This window comes from Siniperca chuatsi, linkage group LG13 (assembly GCF_020085105.1).
Source record: "Siniperca chuatsi isolate FFG_IHB_CAS linkage group LG13, ASM2008510v1, whole genome shotgun sequence".
Taxonomy (NCBI): domain Eukaryota; kingdom Metazoa; phylum Chordata; class Actinopteri; order Centrarchiformes; family Sinipercidae; genus Siniperca; species Siniperca chuatsi.
Genome location: NC_058054.1, coordinates 18,777,117 through 18,792,413, shown reverse-complemented (window position 1 = coordinate 18,792,413; position 15,297 = coordinate 18,777,117). Strand labels below are relative to the sequence as shown.

At 39.0% G+C, this 15,297-nt stretch overlaps 2 protein-coding genes across 11 annotated transcripts in view; both read left to right on the top strand.

Annotated features, from left to right (window-relative positions):
* Positions 1-6,455, top strand: part of pde4ca (phosphodiesterase 4C, cAMP-specific a) — a 52,926-nt gene extending 46,471 nt beyond the window's left edge. For 9 of the 10 annotated variants that reach the window (XM_044220216.1, XM_044220217.1, XM_044220215.1 and 6 more), the window contains 8 exons: positions 365-537; positions 660-758; positions 908-1,072; positions 1,217-1,316; positions 1,501-1,655; positions 1,803-1,925; positions 2,522-2,704; positions 2,855-6,455. In XM_044220216.1, coding sequence (XP_044076151.1) covers positions 365-537; positions 660-758; positions 908-1,072; positions 1,217-1,316; positions 1,501-1,655; positions 1,803-1,925; positions 2,522-2,704; positions 2,855-3,349 — 1,493 coding nt within the window. In that variant the 3' untranslated portion in view covers positions 3,350-6,455. The remainder of the gene's footprint in view (positions 1-364; positions 538-659; positions 759-907; positions 1,073-1,216; positions 1,317-1,500; positions 1,656-1,802; positions 1,926-2,521; positions 2,705-2,854) is intronic. The other variant, XR_006380495.1, reaches the window with a different exon arrangement.
* A 1,136-nt stretch (positions 6,456-7,591) lies between these two features.
* On the top strand, positions 7,592-15,259 carry LOC122887229 (ras-related protein Rab-3A-like). Its single transcript, XM_044220236.1, has 5 exons — positions 7,592-7,724; positions 8,980-9,204; positions 10,917-11,035; positions 11,772-11,896; positions 12,735-15,259. The coding sequence occupies exons 1-5, from the start codon at positions 7,722-7,724 to the stop codon at positions 12,923-12,925; spliced, it is 663 nt and encodes a 220-aa protein (XP_044076171.1). The 5' UTR covers positions 7,592-7,721; the 3' UTR covers positions 12,926-15,259.
* The last annotated feature ends 38 nt before the right edge of the window (positions 15,260-15,297 follow it).

Genomic DNA, 15,297 nt, shown 5'->3' with positions numbered 1-15,297 from the left:
AAAATACCTTCACTTTGTGTAATCCACAGGCTGTACATAAACATATATATCATATAAATGAAATGATAGTAAAATATTTATCAACAGCTTACACATTTTTGATCTATATTACTAGTTGCATGTTAGTTATAAAAGATTACCACACATGGAAAAGAATAATTACATATATATATATATATATATATATATATATATATATATATATATATATATATATATATATATATATATATGTAATATGATGAGTAGGATATTAAAATAATAAAAGGATTAAAAACAGCAGAGTGCAATGGGAAGTGTTAAAGTGTAGTGTTTCGAATGTGATCACTGCAATGTTAATATTTTGTCTGTCTCCATCTGACAGAGAAGCAACATGACATGGACATCATGTCTCCCCCCACCAAGGAGAAGGACAAGAAGAAGCGGCCCATGTCCCAGATCAGCGGTGTGAAGAAGGCCACCCACAGCCCCAGCCTCGCCCCCTCCACCATCCCTCGCTTTGGGGTCAACGCCAGCCAGGAAGGACTCCTAGCCAGGGTATGAGGACTAGTTCAACATTTGTTTATCTCTATTCAAATTATTCTGCATCGTTTTTAATATATTCTCCCTTGTGCAGTATGTTGTAATGATACATATGTGTGCTTATTGTCTGCTGGCAGGAGTTGGAGGACATAAACAGATGGGGTATTGACATCTTTAAGGTCTCTGAGTATTCTGGGAATCGCCCACTGACGGTCACCATGTACACCATCTTCCAGGTAACACATGGTGTTTTACTGTATAACCTCAAACGTTTGGTACAGTAAATGAATGGATGAAACAATGACCTCACAAATTTTAACAACTGATTGATCTTCACCTTGACTGACCCAGTGTCTGATGTGTTCTGTCTCTCCTGCTACTGTAGGAACGTGACCTGCTGAAGTCCTTTAAGATTCCAGCGGACACTTTCATTACCTTCATGATGACTTTGGAGGATCATTACCATGCTGACGTGGCGTACCACAACAACATTCATGCTGCAGACGTGGTCCAGTCCACGCATGTCTTACTGTCCACACCTGCTCTGGAGGTAGACAATCGCTCTAATTCATCCAAGAGAAAGAACAGATACAAACTTCATCATTATTAAATCAAAACAATAGCACATGGCCTGTCATGTTGAGCATCTACACACGCACATATTGACTGTCCCTACCTTCTTGTGTTGTCTAAGGCTGTGTTTACTGATCTGGAGATCCTCGCTGCGCTGTTTGCCAGCGCCATCCATGATGTGGATCACCCTGGAGTTTCCAATCAGTTCCTCATCAACACCAGTGAGTTTGCATAGCTCCACAGGGATTTTGTGAACGTGTGTGGGTGCTGAGTGTAATTAACTATGTGGATGAGGTGCCCGTATAAAAGTGTCTGTGTAGAATTCTGTTTCTTCATACATTTGTTTCCCATTCAGGTGATATACAGTGCTGTCTGTAAACATTTGATTTGCTTTTTTGCCGTCAGACTCAGAGCTGGCCCTGATGTACAATGACTCGTCGGTGCTGGAGAATCACCACCTGGCTGTTGGCTTTAAGCTCCTGCAAGAAGACAACTGTGACATCTTTCAGAACCTCAGCAAAAAGCAGAGACAGTCGCTGCGCAAAATAGTCATTGATATGGTAAGACACCTCAGTGGAAAACTTAAGATTGCAGATATATTTCTGTTTCTGCCTCAGTTCAGGAATTGCCTTTGCCTTATAGACATAGCAATGTAACACTGTGTTTTCTTTAAATTAATTTTTAAAATCTAATTGCTTAACCTACAGGTGCTGGCCACAGATATGTCTAAACACATGAACCTACTGGCAGACCTGAAAACCATGGTGGAGACCAAGAAAGTTACCAGTCTGGGAGTCCTGCTGCTGGACAACTACTCAGACCGCATACAGGTAAGAACCATATTTCCATTTATTAATTAAACTAATAAATGTTTAGTTTAACCAAAACTAAACTAAAAGAAGAGTGTTTTTTGGACTTACATTAATGAAGTGGCCAGAAACACGACTCCAAATCAATGCTAATGTTGCTCCGTGTCTGCTGTATGTCTAAATAGGCAATTGTCTGCTAACAGTTCGCCACAACCACTTTATAAGGTCGTAGAAAAGGTTTCAGTCGTAGTCATCTGGACACTGTTTTCAGAATCAAGACGTTGATGACTTGAGAATGACTTCCGGATGGGAGCCGAAACGTCTTGATTCTGAAAACAGTGTCCAGATGACTACGACTGAAACCTTTTCTACGATAGAACACTCCTGGACGAATGAGGGACTACACCGTCTCACTTTATAAGGTGTTTACAGCTTTTTCTACTGTCCCCAAGTGACCAAAAAATCAATTAAAGCTGTTTTTAGTTAAATCCCTCACAGTATTAAGGTTGCTAAGGTATCAATACATTTCAATTCAAGGTGGAACAAAACGCATAAAAAAGCAAAAAATTACAGTTTTATGTGTTTTTTGTTTACAAACTGTTCTTTTGTCACCACAGGTCCTTCAGAACATGGTGCACTGTGCAGACCTGAGCAACCCCACCAAGCCTCTTGAGCTGTACCGGCAGTGGACAGACCGCATCATGGTGGAGTTTTTCACCCAGGGGGACAGGGAGAGAGACAAGGGCATGGAGATCAGCCCCATGTGTGACAAACAAAATGCCTCAATCGAGAAGAACCAGGTACAGAATAGAAGCTGCAGCACTTAATTAATGAAATCTACTGTAATATAAAGTGTTGAAATGTGGAAGTCATGAAAAAAAGGAAAAAAGGGACTCAAAGAAAAAGAGAAATCCTTATATAGATATAAACCACTTGCCTCTCTTTTTCAGGTGGGTTTCATTGACTACATTGTTCATCCTCTGTGGGAGACATGGGCCGACCTTGTCCACCCAGATGCTCAGGAGATCCTGGACACACTGGAGGATAACAGAGAGTGGTACCAGAGCATGATCCCCCACAGCCCCTCACCTAACCCAGAGAACCAGGAGGACGGAGCCCTTGCTGGGGAAGCCTCAGCCGGTGGCTCCACTTCAGCCGATAAGTTCCAGTTTGAGCTGACCTTGGAAGAAGAAGGAGAGTCTGATACAGAGAGTCCACCTGATGAAGATGAGGGCTACAGAGGCAGCAGGGGGCCTGAACTCTCCAGAACTGATTCTGGCAGCTCATTGGATGCAGTGTCTGCTATGACTCACCTGCTCTCCAAAAAGCCCATTACTGATTCAAGCAGGACGTTTTCTTTAGACTCTGAGAAAGATATGGCAGAAGACAGAGAAACAGACGAGGAAGGCGTCTCTGGGGTACCTCGCTTCAGACTTGGCACATAGCACCAGTCAAAAGTTGTATTTCTGTTGGCCTTTTTTGTTTAATTTTCTTGATTTCGGTGCCTCGTCCTCTGTCACTCCCCTTCTTCCACTCCAAGCAAACACCACCACCTCTGGTTTCCGCCGACAGGGTGACAGCAAGCCTCGGGGTGGGGAGTACGGGAGTGCAGGTGGGTGTGGGGGGTGTTAAGAAAGCCTGCAGTTTTACACAGCAGTCACTTGCACTGGAGAGAGACAAACAGACTGAGTCACTGTTCCAGTAGAGGACAGGAAACCAAGTTTCTGACTGGTCCTTTGAGTTCTGTGTCTTTCACTCAGACATACCGTGGATTAAGTTCTACAGAGACAATGAGAAGTTAAAGAAAAACTTCCCTTTAACCAGCCAACCCAAGGTCTACTACACAAATGACAGCACTGTCTTCCTCTTTTGGAGTATTTGTGAAGAAAGTGAAGAAGTGATGAATGGACGTGAAAACACGACAAAATCTTGTAAGACATCTTGCCAAACTTGCAATTTACACGGACAATGCTGTTTTGCCTGCCTTTTTTGTTTTATGTTTGTTTGTTTATTCTGTTGTCTTTTATTTAGGTCCATACACAGTGAAATACAGTAAATGAAGATACAGCAAATAGCAGACTTCAAAGCAGTGTAAGCAGAGTAATGGCAGGAAGGAGCTATGCATGATTTTATGCAGGTAACTTTAAATGTAGCAGACATTTTGAGTGACTCCATCATTATTATTGTATATGCACTTCTTTCAGCTGGTGTTGCACAGCCCATTTCATTGTGCTCAGCAGGCAGTTGTTTTGGTAGAGTATATTTTTATGATGAAGTGGCTGGCAGTATATATTATTTTGAGATTTTCAGTTGTTTCAAGCTTACTATTTCCATTTTCCATTTCCATTTCCTAAACTATGATATTGTCAGCGACAAAACTGAGCCAGGGTCAATGCAGTGTTCAGGCTGTGCACATGGCGCCTCCCAGTGTTGACAAGTGGAACTGGCTTTGCAGGCAAACGATTAGCAAGGTTTTGCATAGGCCTTTATTTAAAATATATTCAAAACGTATTTAACTACAGGGCTACCCAAAATATCAGTTATGTCTCAGTTTTGTTGCTCTTATTATTAATTATTTTTGTTGGATTAAAAAAAAAATCTTAATATTTGGCACCAATTTTATCAGTTTGCCTTCAAGTGTAGCACTTTACAGTTTAGTTCATAGCTAGCCCTCATTGTGGTTTTTAAGGGCTTGAGCCAAAACATGAACACATTGGAGGCTGTTGACTGCGAAATAGTTTGTCATTTGTTGTCAAGCAACCAGCACAGACATCATGCAAAAAAACTAAACACTACAGTACAGCTACAAATGCATTCAACTGTCCATTCACACCCATTATCGCTACTTCATAGTGTTTCAAACACAGCATCCACCTACTGAAATAACGTTTTTGGTAACATCCAATTGCATAAATTCCTAAACTGATAAGGGCAGTGTATTAGAAGGGTTGCAAAGAACGATGTTAGCATCATTGTAACTGTAAAAAATCCAGGGGGTTACCAAGAGACAGTTTCCTGTGCCAGAATGCTTTTCATCTTTTTTCTCTCATTGATCAATATTTCGCTCTTCACAGGGACATAGTCAATGACAAAACAAGTGCCAAGCAAGCATGACACAACCCGTACTGTAATTTCCATTTTGCCACTGGCTACTTTCCATCAGTGACTGATAAAGTTGGTTGATTGTAGCACCCTGTGTGCCAATCTGACCCCAGTGTCTCTGTTCCTTTTTTTCTGTTCATACAGTAACTGAAACTGATATTGTCTTAAAACAGTGATGTGTGTTTTTGTGTGTGAGTGAATGAATGGGTTGACTTTTTTGATGTATTTGCTAAGAAAAAACCAAAGCACTTTGTATGGTACTTTTACAGTTCTGCACTTCCAGTAGAGTTGAACATGTATAACGTGACTGTTTCACTGTTTTTCTGTTGGCAAATGGCCTGGTGGTTGAGTTGAATTGCACGGGCTGGGCCACTACAGCTCTTAAAGGTTGGATGTTGGAGGGACTGAAGTTGTTCTTTGTTTGTTTTTTTGTTGATGTTCTTTTTATAAATTGACTGTACAAAAAAAGTGTTTTGTTGAAATGCATGACATTGGCTGCAGGATTCAAAGAATATGAAGAGTATATAGAGTACTTATAAAACTTAGCCTGTGGAGAAACCTGTTTTTTTTTATTATTAACATGAAACAGAGTCAATTATGTTTTAACGTGTGAACGAGCTGAACGTATTTTTGACGCCTTATTTTTAAATTTGGGATTATTTTCTGGTCATAGATGTTTTCACTGACATGCTGGAGTAAAACATGTGCAATCCTTTCTGTAGCCATAAACAGCACCAAACAGACCAACACTCAAGGATGCCTTCAACATTAAGGACTATTTAACAACAGCTTAACCAGCACAACATGCAAAGATTCGGTCTGTCTCTCTGCGTGTCACTAATTGTTTGATTTTGTATTTGTATTTTCCTCACAGTGCTTCATGTACAGTTTATTTATTATTTCTGTTATCTGTCAGAAACGATGGAACAGTAGACTTTACTTTAGTCTGAAGTGTAGTACTTATGTGTAGCTTGATGTGTGAGAAAGTCAAACAGGACAGATTTCAACTATTACTCAGCTTTTTTCCTTCTCATTACATTTCTTTATGTCTGCAAATAGCATTATACATAAGCAAAAATACAAATTTTCATGTTTTTCGTGGTATAAAAATAGTTGAGTGACAGATTTCCGTCTGGGTTTTCTGAAACATCTCTCCTCTCCTGTCTTCCTCTGCTTCCACTGATCTGGTAAGATCATGTATTCATGAAGGATTTTACAGTAAGTGTGCTGATCTGAGACGTCTTTGATTCATAGTGAAGATAATATAGTCATACGGCCTCAAGTCATCCTAGATCAGTATTTCTGTTCTTAGAGATTTTATGAATATGGGTCATGAACTAAGACTGCAGCTTTGACAATCCAAACTCTGCTGTTTAACTGCGGGTGTGTTAGCCCTCTCTCCAACTAGAACTGTATGCCTTGCCAATAAAGGAAAAACTCTTCACTCTTTGATGTCTTGTTCTCTGCTTTCACGAGGAAACATAATAAAACATAAATAAAAAATAGTAAAGAAGATTAATCCTGTGTTTAAATAAGTATATATTTTCATTCGGATTAAAATCCAAACATACAGTACATTAACAAGCAACAAAATCTGTTTTCATGATGAATAGAAATGCACTTATCACTGATATGAAGTAAATACTGATCACAGTTATTACACACAATATTAATCTCTTAGCAAGCAGCAGCCTCCTGATGGGTCAGTCATCACAAAGTCATACTATGCAGCCAGTCATTGTTCAAACCCTCATAACTTTATTTTTAAATCCTGGTTTCTAAAGACAAAATGTGTCAGTCTGAATTTTGGAAGAATGTGTACAAAATATGCAAAAGGTACTATAGCCATAAAAAATATGGAGTCTTGTGGTTTGAGTATTTCACCAGTGTAAACATCTTATAACTCCAAAGTAGGAACAAGATTATACACAATATGAAGTATATGATACTGTCAGACAGTGTGGAATAAGGTGATAAAGTTTTTAATAACCATAAAGATACTTAAGTAAATTAAATATAAGAAGGTAAAAACTGTATGTTCAGCAGTGGTTGACTTGAGTATTTCCATTTTATGCTATATATATATTTATACTCCACTACAGTTCAGGGGGAAATTTTGTACTTTTATTCTACATTTATTTGACAGTTGTAGGTAATTTGCATATTAAGATTTTACATACAAAACACATAATGATTCAATAAAATATAAAGCACTGTTATAGATTAAACTACCCAAAGAATATAAAATAGTTAAAATTATCTTCACCTCGACCAACCACAACATTAAAATGCTGCTAGCATGTTGATTCATATGTAACAATAATAATAATGACAATAGTCCAATAATAATAATAATATAACACTCTGAAAGGGACAATTCTTCATACTGAAACATTCTCAGTGCGGGACTTTTACTTGTAATTGAGTATTTTTTTTCTTTGCGGTATTACAACATTTACTTACCACGTCTACATTTACTATTTATTCCTACCAATAAAAAACTGTAAGTAATTTATAGAATGGTGGGGGCGGGGCTCTGAGCAAATGAGTGGACCCTCCTCTCTGATTGGTCAATCGTCCTGCCAATCATTGTTACACTTTGGCTGTACCGCTTATGCCGGGGCTGTCAATCAAGAGGCGCACGAGCTACTGCAGGTGCAAAGCTGGGCTTTGGGCTAGGCACTGCTGCGAAGCCGAGGATAAAACGCACATTTCATGGTAAACCCTGCGCTTATTTGTCATTGCTGGGCCGTGTTAAGTCTAACAGTTGCAACAACTAGCATGTGGATTATTTGTCGCTTGTCATATCCTGGATTTAGACTGAAAATGTAGTCGTAAATAAGGAAGAGTAACCTTCATTTGACATAGCTGGGATGCTTAGCTAGCTCCTGCTGCCACTTTTAAATACTGGTAACGGTTTGCTGTGTTAGCATTAAAGGTAGCGATGCTAGCCTAATTGCATGTATTTTCAAAGGCTGAAAACTGCATTTGCATCTGCATTGCTTTCATCTCTTTAACAGTCGTTTGATCGTTATTTTAGGTGGTAATTACTGGCTAACAAAACATCTTGTACTGTATTTTCTAGGTTTTTCTCCAGCTAACGTGTACCAGAGTGTCAATTTCAGGCAGCTAACGTTACATATTCACTGGCAGGCTAACGCCAGATAAGCTGCGCTATGGATAGGGGATGTGGTTTAGGCCGGTTATACTGGGAGCATGTTGTGTTCAGAAAGAATCAGAGGGTATTACTGACGTAGACAGTTTGTAGTTTACTACAAGGCAAATTCTGGCCAATATGCTCATTCATAATTGGCTGGCTAGCGCAGCGCTCCACGGAGGTTCCCTGCCCTCCTGGATGGGAAGGGACAGTCAGTTTAGCTGATGCTTAGCCTGCTAAGCCCTGGTACTTCCGTCCTCTTATCTTTCGTGGGGCGGAGGTGTTATTGACATATAGTGGAAACACTCAAGGCTGTGTGTGGGTATTGGCTGTTTGTATTGACAACCTCGTGGCAAAACGGCTGCATCATTTTATTCCCTGATAAAGTTATGCCACTGCTTGAGAACCATATGGAGTTATAACCTGACCTCATAAAGCAGACTACTGACTTGACACGTGTTAAATGTTATAGGCTGTTTTACACTAGCATATGAAATCAGATGGTTTTCCTCTTGTCTGTCTAAGTATTGATGATGACCTATAGCTCCGTTTTCTGGGCATTTGTCTCATGGTGTCTTTCACAGATGTGCCCCATAATGGTTTGTCTGTTGTGATGTGTTTCATGGATGCCACATGAGTTTGGAAGAGAGCAAACCAACCAGAAATAGTCAGTCAGTCCAGTAAATGTGATATTTGACAACTGACAGGCCCTCATGATACATGATTTCTGTCTTTAAAAATATGTGAAAATGCTTACATGTGTTCTTCAGTGCATTAGTGACTCTACTCAATAGTTTGTCTTTCTCTGTTCTTTAGATGGCTTCTGCAAATGCCACATATGGACAAAAGGAGTCCACAGACCAGAACTTTGATTACATGTTTAAAATCCTCATCATTGGCAACAGCAGCGTAGGAAAGACTTCCTTCCTTTTCCGCTATGCAGACGACTCATTCACGCCAGCCTTTGTCAGCACAGTGGGCATCGACTTCAAGGTCAAGACCATATACAGGAACGACAAGAGGATAAAGCTGCAGATCTGGGTGAGGAAGTGAACACATACATGCATGTAGACGTGCTAAGGTTTTCAGGTACAGATTGTCTATAATTCCCAGAGCAGGTTGAGGGTTGGGTGAGGGTGGTAAGAAATATGTGAATATTTGTTCTGGGGGAGCCAATGAATCACAGTCACCCCAAGAATTGCTTTTCAGTAGCTGACACTTTACTCTGAACTCCTGAAGAGTTATGAAAAGGAACTGAAAACTCGCCTTGCTTTGCTTATTGCTGCCTTTTGTTTGATCAGTGATCTGCATTCAGCACCTCTGTCCTGAACTGTGTTATCTAGAGTCAGGTACCACTAAAGAATTATGGGTGTAACAGGTGGAAAGGTTTATGGCCACACACTTTTTTATTGTACATTACATAATTACTACACATGATGCAATCAGTGTTTTCTCTGTATCTGCTGATACAGAGTCCAATCTGATATTTATATTTCTCTCCATAATACAGCGATGCAGTGCACACCCTGTGTAAAATAGGCTTACAGTATAAGAAAAACAGTTACGACGTGAACTAAGAAAATGCAGCCTGCACTACTGCTTTCCTTTAATGGTTTCTTTAATTGTAGAACTGCTGTGTGGCAGGAATGTTTCCACAGGATTCAAGTAGTCTGTTCATTTCCATGAACAATATACTGAAATACAAATGCAGGTTTCAACAGCAGTGACATCCCTGATACAGTATTTAAGGCTGCAACTAATGATTATTTTCATTGTCGCGTAATCTGCTGATGATTTGCTTTGATTTTCTCAAATAATGGTTTAGTCTATAAAATGTCAGAAAACGTCCATTCCACTATCACGTAGTCCAAAGCAACGTCTTCAAATGTATTGTTTGGTCCTACCAACCGTCCAAAACTCAAAGATATTTAGTTTACTATGATAGAAAACCCTGAAAAGCAGCAAATCCTCACATTGGAGAAGCTGCAACCAGATCATTTTTGACTTTTTTGTCCAAAAAGCGCCTCAAAGAATGAATCACTTATCAAAACAGTCGCAGATAAATTTTCTGTTAATCCACTAATTAACTAATCGTTTAAGCTCTGCAGTACTTATAATTCAACAAGCCTGCAAACAACTAGATTTGATTAATCAGAAGTAAGGCAAATTTCCTTACAAGCTGCAGATTGTCTTTAATAAGGATGCCTATTTTTCATGCTGCCCCATCACATCTGTGACTAAAGCGGTCTCTATTATCATGTATCTAATGATTACCAGCTGTTGAACTGGCCTTTCCAGTCCCCAGAATCACTTAATCTGCTGTGCAATGGCAATACCCTTGAAGTGCACTTAACATGAGCCATAAAGCCTGACCCTGGGACCAACTGCTTATTACATGCGACACAAAAGGAATACTTAATGCCCATAGGAGTTTGGCTGAATGTTAAACCTCAGGCAATCATCAGAAGGCACAGTCATAAATTCTTTGCAGGTGCTGGGTGACATAATCTGCACATAAAGACAAAAAAATACCTGCACACTGCTGTGTGTTCCCAATGCTCTTTTAATCCTACAGGGACATGACAATGGATTGGACCACAACCCGAGGAAGATGGAAACTTTGTTGTGTCCATGAGACCATGAGTGTGCATTATATTTTCATCTTAATGTTATACCTATGCTGCTTTGACAATAATAAATACTCAAAAATAATTCTTGGTTTAAAACAATAGTGTTTGTGCATATTTGTTTAGGACACTGCTGGCCAGGAGCGCTACAGGACAATCACCACAGCTTACTACAGGGGAGCCATGGGCTTCATCCTCATGTATGACATCACCAACGAGGAGTCCTTCAACGCTGTTCAAGACTGGTGAGGAACACCTGAGTATGCATGTCTGTGTGTATGAAGGTGGCAACTTAACAACCTACAATCTTATTTCTTTAATTTCATTCATCTTTCCTGTTGTTTGTGACCACAGTGCTGGGAGTAGACTGATTGTGGACGGGGCAACCATACAAGCAGTCAAGAGAATCCGACAGGTTTCAAACAAGTCTAAAAAAAAGTTTAATCCAGTTATCTAGCACATGTTTGTAAGTGAAAAGACGGATGAAAGTACTAATAATGTCTGTTTAAATCGTCCTTTTGCTTTGTTAAACTGCATGTTTGCACAACAACTGGACGTAATGTAGGTCAAACGTGAATCAGAAAGTAACTATGCAGAATAGATGTTTACATCACATAGTTTAGGTTTCAATTTTCACATTCACCTTTGTTTTCTTATCCAAATTTAGATAATTATGTTAAACTTGACTTGTTAGAAACCTGTCTGGTCGCTTGTGCTATGTTACCCTATTTACCCTACTTTGCCATTTTCCCATATCGCAAAATGAAATTGGTGATTAAAGTGTATTTATAACCTATCGGAATGATGGCTGTGAAAAAAAAAGGCAAATTTTTCTTTTCACATCGGCAAGATGCAGAAGCATGGGTGTCAGTTCTGATGGAGTACTGAGCCACCTTCCTCTGTTGGGAGGCTTTAAACAAGATGCTGGTGAGATTCAGTCAATCGATATAGCTGAACACCCTGCACTGTATCTGCTAACAGGTCGACCCAGATCAAGACATACTCATGGGACAATGCCCAGGTCCTCTTGGTGGGGAACAAGTGTGATATGGAGGATGAACGAGTGGTGGCTGCAGAGAGGGGCCGGCAGCTGTCAGAACAGCTGGGTAAGTCAACTGGTCAAAACTAGATGCAATGTCTCTATTGTTTTTTCACTATTGATGTTTATCTCCCTCTCCTGGGCGCATTAGTCGAAATCATACATAATCATGACCTATAAAGTTCCTTTAAAGAGAGGGTGATGATGTGTAAATTATGCATCTAAAAATTTGTAAAATATATAATGTTTGGGTTATGTTCGGACGGTCGGATTTTGATTCAGCTTTGGTTCATCTCTTTTTAATGTTCTCTTCTGTAGTTGAAATATACTGTATGTCATCATGATTAGACTTTTTAGCTTGCCACATTACATAATTTCACTGTTTGAAACTAATGCTACAACAACTTCAGGTCGAAGTAACTGTAAATCAAAGGCAGCTATGCCAATGAGCCACACTAACACGAGTCTGAACTGGCATCATGTGTTAGTTTTAAAAAAAGGTCTGATAATCAGCAGTCTTCAGTCTTCATAAGGCAACTTGCAGAGGCACAAAGAGTCAGGTAGATGCTTTTTTAGACAAGCTAGGTATTTTGTGCTCTTCCTGTTGAAACATGTAACATCAAAGACATGTTTGGGGAGTGATCTGAGTGGTCAAACCGAGTCATATTATCATTTGTAATTTGACTATAATTAGACTTAATTTCAAACCACCTATGACAGAGGTTTAAGTATGATCTGAAAAGATACATTTAGTTGTTTTCAAGACAATACATTTAATTTAGAAATACTTAAACAAATCTGATATGAAGGGAAAGATTAATGAGGTAGATTAACTGAATAAGCTTCACATTGGAACAATAAGTGTACCCATAGCCTCTCTCTGCCTCTGTCACCCCTCCTCACAGGTTTTGAGTACTTTGAAGCAAGCGCTAAAGATAACATTAACGTGAAGCAGACCTTCGAGCGGCTGGTGGACATCATCTGTGAGAGGATGACAGAGAGTCTGGACAACAACGACCCGACTGTCACCGGAGCTAAACAGGGGCCGCAGCTCAACGAGCAGCCTCAGAGGTCCCATCAGGATTGTGCTTGCTAAACATGACTACACACACACACACACACACACACACAAACAAACAAACACTGTCTGCTGTCCTAAAATCCACACACCTTTTTTCAGTTCATCTGTCACTTTCTTTCTCATATGCACATACACAAATATATTGCACACAAACACTGCCATACAGTGACACACAAGCTGGCTGCTTCGAGTCTCCACCCCTCTGACTTTTGTTCATTTCAGTAATACAGAGATTACATGATAGCGCTAACTTAGTCAGAGGGGTGAAGACCATTAACAGAGGTACAATCCCAAGTTGTCTTTCTTTCTTACTTGTACGCACATACACAAACACACACACTATACTGTATCTTAACAGAGTTATAAAAGGCCAGTCAAGGCTAAGACTCCAATCATTCCTTACTGATGTGTCTGCAATTGGGTTATACTCTAAAAGGCTGTGAAGGAGGAATATTAGAGGGATCCTCCAACCCCAGCTCCCACTCAGCATTAAACCTAAATGGATACAAATAATTTAAAATTGTTTTACTTTTAGTCCAGTTGAAAATATATGTTTGTTGCTGTGTATAGAGTTGCTGGTCTTTTTTATGTTTTTGAGTTGGTTGGGTGTGGTTTTGAGCATGTGAAATCACCAGTCCTTCCCAGTGTTGTGATTGAGTTTCTACAGATAATTGCGGTCCAAGTTTGACGTCCAAACGGGGTCATTTGAAAGTTTGTTTTTCTTTTAATTTTAGGAATGAATGTAAAAATAGCAAAAGTCATGCATATCCGTTTGCTAGTCAAGTTATTGTTATAATAAATAATTTTTGGGCCCTTCCCAGATTTTTTTATTTTTTTTAATTTCTTTTAGTAGAATTGGATGGCAATGTCAGTCGCTTGGTGGGCCAGTGTAAGGAGCTGCATAGCCTCTGGAGGTTACTCGATTTTAGATTCTTTTTTACTTTTTTGTTACTATTTTTTAAGACATATGACAATAAAAGCATAAGGGATGTCATTCACCTCATGGAGAAGAGTGTATAAATGTTTAAAAGTAAATAAATATGCATTTTAAAATACATATATAATATATATACATATATAATTAACATATTATACAATAATAATAATTTAGGCTATTGGATTGCGACCTGTGCTTTAGTGAGAGCTGCATGTTGTTGATGTTTAACTGATTCTGGTTGACTAGATGGTTACTTGTATGAGCTGAATTTAAAACCCATCTGTCCTACAGTTTCAGTACTTGGAGGTACCAAATGCCGCTAAAGGTTTCACTTGTGAAGCCCATGGCCCCTTCTCATTGTATTAACTTTCATTCACTGCGTACATGCAACATGCACTCACTAGAAAGGCATGTGATTCATGTGTGAGCACTGGTATACCACAGACCTGCCATCTTTATCAACTTCCAAATAGTCTCTTATGTCACAGTAGATCATGGTTTCATCTTTGGGGGGAACATGATGTTTTTAAGCATGTTAAATGTCGAATTATGAGTTTTATTTCTTTCTCAGATGTTAAGGTTAGGGATTTGTCTGCTCATGTATACAGTACAAAATGCATTCACAGATGAGCTGAGGCATGCGGAAATATTTTCATCACCTAAGTTATTTCAAAGTATAACTTATTTATTTTGTATTACTTATAACTTTATTTATTTTTGAGATAATGTTCTTCCTAGATTATGCATTGCAATCTGCACTCTACATTTTTAAAGAGATGTTCAGTTGTATTCAATTGCTTAAACTGTCCCAGCTTTTAAATGAAAATGTATTTGTGTTTACAGTGAATATGAAGTATAAGATGCTTCCTCAAGAAGAAAGTTAAACATTCCAGTGTAAGAATCTCTTATGTCAACGTGGCTTTGTTTGTCTTTTGATATCAGTTATGTAACGTTTAAGATGTGGTAGTGTAAAAGCAGTTCTTTCTCTCCACACCCAAATATCAGCAACATACAACCCTGCTGAAGTTTTGTAATACACGTACTGTACGTGAGTGTGTGAATGTACAGTATAAAGTCAGTCAGTCAGGAAACTGTTTGGGAAGTAAACTGAATACTCTGAACACTTCATTAAAATAGTGATTCTTATTGCATTTGTTCACTTTTGACTTGTTTGTTGATTTTTGTTACCTTATTTATTGTGTTTTGCTACAGCTGTAAACTTCCTGGTGACTTAGGAACGCGTATTGATCCTGTTCAACTCTCCTCCTCCTCTTCCTTCTTCCCTGTCATAAATAGCCCTTGTAAATAGGAATTTTCTGCCCGTCGGGTATTAGTTGTGTGAACTGTGCTGTAATTCTGTAATGCCAGATTTGCTAAAATGAGGAATCAATAAACAAATTCTAAAAGCTGGAGTTTTGTGTTGGTTCAACAGTTATTCCCAAAGGTGTGA